Genomic DNA, 3,846 nt, shown 5'->3' with positions numbered 1-3,846 from the left:
GATAGAAATCTGAAATCTATCATTGATACTATGTGATAGATGACAAAACAAGTATATTAATATTTTTTTTACTATTTTTAGAAATAATTTGATAATTTTTTTATTTGTTAAAATTTTCTATTCAAAATATTAGAGTTATAAATTGATCAATATTTATTTTTAAAAAAAGAGCAAAATAATGACATACGGATGTATTCGTGACCAGTAGCGTATTGGATTAAAAAAAAAAATATATATTGTTTTTTCATAAAAGAAAAAAATCTCTGTTTTCTCTAACCATGTTGTGACACGTGTGAACATGGGGATTGTAATTCTTTTTTTTTTTTTTTTTTTTTTTCCCTCTCTCTTTCATTCCCTTTTGCCACTTCCAGCCAAATGCCTTAACATCTTATTCACTACTAGAATCTTTGCCCTAACCTTCAGCCTTTATATAAACTTATAAACATCTCTCTCTCTTTACAATATCTTCCTAGAAAGAAAAAAAAAACCCAAGAGACAAAAAAAAAAAAAGAAAAAAGAAAAAGAAATGGAAGCAAAAATTGATTTGGAGAAATCTAGATTTAAAAGTGTTTGTGTTTTTTGTGGGAGTAGTACTGGCAAGAGGATTTGCTATAGAGATGCCGCCATTGAATTAGCTCAAGAACTTGTGAGTTTTTTTTTTCTTTTTTGGGTGATATTTCTTTTTATTTTTGAAATTTCAATATTTTCTATGTATGAAGGTTTCAAGAAGATTAGACCTTGTTTATGGTGGTGGGAGTATTGGGCTTATGGGTTTGGTTTCTCAAGCTGTTCATAGAGGTGGAAGGAAAGTTATTGGGTAATCCTTCAACTTTATTTTCTCCCATATTTTGTGTCTTTTCTTACTTTTTTTAGTTTTTAATGTCATGTTTTGAAAAGTTTTTTTTTCTTACCCATAGTATTTTATAATATGATTGTGGCTTGGTTTGTAGGATAATCCCAAGAACCTTGATGGGTAAAGAGGTAAACTATTTAGCCTTCATTTAGTAACCATATGATTTTTTTGTCATATTATGTTGTTGACTTTTGACTAAATATTTTGAGTAGTTCTTGAAAAACTAATAAATTAAAAGCAAAAATTGTTACCGAAACGGAGTGGAATTCAAAATAAAATTTGGAACTTTGCAATGGGGTTGTAAATGAAATATATTTTGCAGTTAACTGGTGAAACAGTTGGGGAGGTAAAGCCAGTGGCCGACATGCACGAAAGAAAAGCAGAAATGGCCCGCCATTCTGACTGTTTTATAGCCCTCCCAGGTCATCTAATCATCTCTCTTCTTTCAAAAAACCGCTACTATTAACTGTCTCATAATGTCCGTCATAATAGATGTTCTAAAAGCTAACACTCTTTTCTTCAGGAGGCTATGGAACTTTAGAAGAGTTACTGGAAGTTATCACTTGGGCTCAACTTGGCATTCATGATAAGCCAGTTAAGAACACAACAAACTAAATTCCTCTTTTATTTTTATTTTTATTTAGATATATTTATATGTTTTGAATTTATTTTTTCAATTTTTCTTAGGTGGGTTTGTTGAATGTTGATGGTTACTATAACTATCTTTTAACTTTTATTGACAAAGCTGTGGATGATGGCTTCATAAAGCCTTCACAAAGAAGCATAATAGTTTCAGCACCAAATGCCAAAGAACTTGTTCAGAAGCTCGAGGTTAAATCATTTTCTCTTTCACCCTTTTTGCATAAATTACCCCTTTTCTTCAAATTCATTTTTTCTCCTTTTTTTTTTAAAAAAATTGTTTGATAGTCTAAGAAAAAATAATAAATGTCAATGTTTTCTTTCCTTTTTCATTTTAGGTTGTTTACTAGTTTGGTTGATGAAACTATCATATATACCCTTATTTGATTTTTGTTCAACTTTTCAGAAAAGTAGTATATTTTGTAGGATAATTATTTCAAACGACAAAAATATTTGAAATATTTACAAATATAGCAAAACGTCACAATCTATTAATATCTAATACTGATAGATAATGATATTTTGCTATATTTGTAAATATTTTAATTTATTTAGCTGTCCCTTTTGGTAAACTTTTCTTTTTAAGTTCGAATAAAACTCCTTCCCATTTGATTGCGGCAAAGTTATTATATTTTTATTGATCGAATGTTTGCTTTATATCTTTAAGCTATACAAGAGTGTAGGGGATAAATTTAGACGTTTAATTAGTTGTCTTTTAAACTAATCTATGTTCTTTTTTTTGTTTCTTAATGTACTAATCTATGTTTCTAGTTTCTTATGTTTTTTAGTCTTTTTGAACTTTTAGCCATAGGTGTGTTTTGGTTTCAAGAATTAGTTGTAAATGTTTGTAAGTAGCTTATTATATTATTATTATGCATATTGACATGACTTTTTTTGAACTTAAACCTATATTTTATAATTATTATTACACATGTTGACATGACTTTTTTAATTTAAAATAATAATTAAATAAGACAATTTATCATTATTGTTTTTAAATATAAAATGCCATACCAACAGCTATAATAATAATAATAATAATATAAAAAGTCTAAAATGACAATTTTTTAAAACCAAAAAACTTCAATGGATGGTAGTTAAAAACTCAAGGACTAAAAAATGTCGTTTTTTGTTAAATAGAAACATGAGTAGATACCCATATTATTTGTTTCTTTCACTTCGGAAGTTACTTTTTATATTAGTAATTTTTATAAAAGAAAAAACTATGAACTAAAAATTTCCATTCTTATAAAATTCTCAACAAAAATGTAAAATTAGTAATCATATTAAATTTGGTATATTTAATTTTAAAAAATAGAGAATAAGACACTTATAAACATATTCCTAATTCTTTTTTAAACATTTTACTTTTATAGAAAAAAAAACTTACAAGAACACAAAAAAGGGAATGTCACAAAATAGACTATTGATGTACGACGTTCCTTCAAGTATCGATGGAGTAAAAAATGATACTTAATGGTACATTATTAGGTTTCTCAAGTATCGGGGAGACGAAAATGATAGTTTAACGAAATCAATGTTTTAGAATTTGAAGGTGTGTTTGGATATGAAGAATAACACTATTCTTGGTTGGGTTAGGAATATGTACCTGTACATGATGGGGTGATAGCAAAGGCAATGTGGGAAGTTGGGCAACAGCAACAGCAACAGCAACCACAAGTGGGGTTCAGTGCCACCAAAATGAAGACTGAAATAGCCTTATAAAAAAATGAGACATTATTAAAAAAAAAAAGAATGGGTTTATAAACAATCCTTTTTGCTTTTGATATGATTTTGGGGTCTCACATCAATCATTCATTAACCGATATGGTAAGCTCGAAAATTTAGAAATAGACCAAACAAGAAAATTTCCATTGGCCACTCTTTTTTGGCTTTTATTTTGTAGTTTGGCGGTTTTTTGGCTTATGGCTTACTAAACTTGTATTTTGATGTCTCTATGTACAAAAATATTATATATTATATATAGAAGGATAACAAAAAAAACAAATTTTTATTTTTGCATTTTCTTCACATTTCTCATGAGTCAAACAAAGTTGTTTATACTATTATAGTGATTTTGGTATAGTTTCAAGAATATTATTTGATATGAGAGGATGTTTATTTAGTTATTCTTCTCACGTTGAGGAAATGAGAGTAATTGATTGGATTGCTTCTTGTGCTTTTGGTGTAAAAGAAGGGTTAAAATGTAAATATAGTCTCTAGGGTTTGGAGAAACTTAGAATTTAGACTTTACGATTTAAAATCAATTTAATAAATAAAAAAAAAAAGAAAGAAAAAGAGTAGTTTTTATTTTCTTCACTTTCTCTCTCAACTAGGTTCTTAAAGAATTTGTC

At 27.7% G+C, this 3,846-nt stretch overlaps 1 protein-coding gene across 1 annotated transcript; it reads left to right on the top strand.

Moving 5' to 3' along the window:
• Positions 1-434: 434 nt before the first annotated feature.
• LOC120078481 (cytokinin riboside 5'-monophosphate phosphoribohydrolase LOG5-like) lies at positions 435-3,514 on the top strand. Its single transcript, XM_039032749.2, has 7 exons — positions 435-646; positions 720-817; positions 951-981; positions 1,176-1,275; positions 1,377-1,447; positions 1,541-1,684; positions 3,092-3,514. Exons 1-7 carry the CDS (start codon positions 527-529, stop codon positions 3,215-3,217), a joined length of 690 nt encoding a protein of 229 aa, XP_038888677.1. The 5' UTR covers positions 435-526; the 3' UTR covers positions 3,218-3,514.
• Positions 3,515-3,846: the final 332 nt, after the last annotated feature.

The sequence above is a fragment of the Benincasa hispida genome, chromosome 5 (assembly GCF_027475165.1).
Source record: "Benincasa hispida cultivar pf3 chromosome 5, pf3_genome.v1.1, whole genome shotgun sequence".
In the NCBI taxonomy this organism is placed as follows: Eukaryota; Viridiplantae; Streptophyta; class Magnoliopsida; order Cucurbitales; family Cucurbitaceae; genus Benincasa; species Benincasa hispida.
This window is presented reverse-complemented; position numbering and strand designations above follow the sequence as displayed.

Excerpts from the sequence above, each read along its gene's own strand:
- LOC120078481 (XM_039032749.2), top strand. The coding sequence starts at position 527 with ATGGAAGCAAAAATTGATTTGGAGAAATCTAGATTTAAAAGTGTTTGT. Across the intron at positions 647-719 it reads TTGAATTAGCTCAAGAACTT|GTTTCAAGAAGATTAGACCT; the intron begins GTGAGTTTTTTT and ends CTATGTATGAAG. Across the intron at positions 982-1,175 it reads GAACCTTGATGGGTAAAGAG|TTAACTGGTGAAACAGTTGG; the intron begins GTAAACTATTTA and ends TATATTTTGCAG.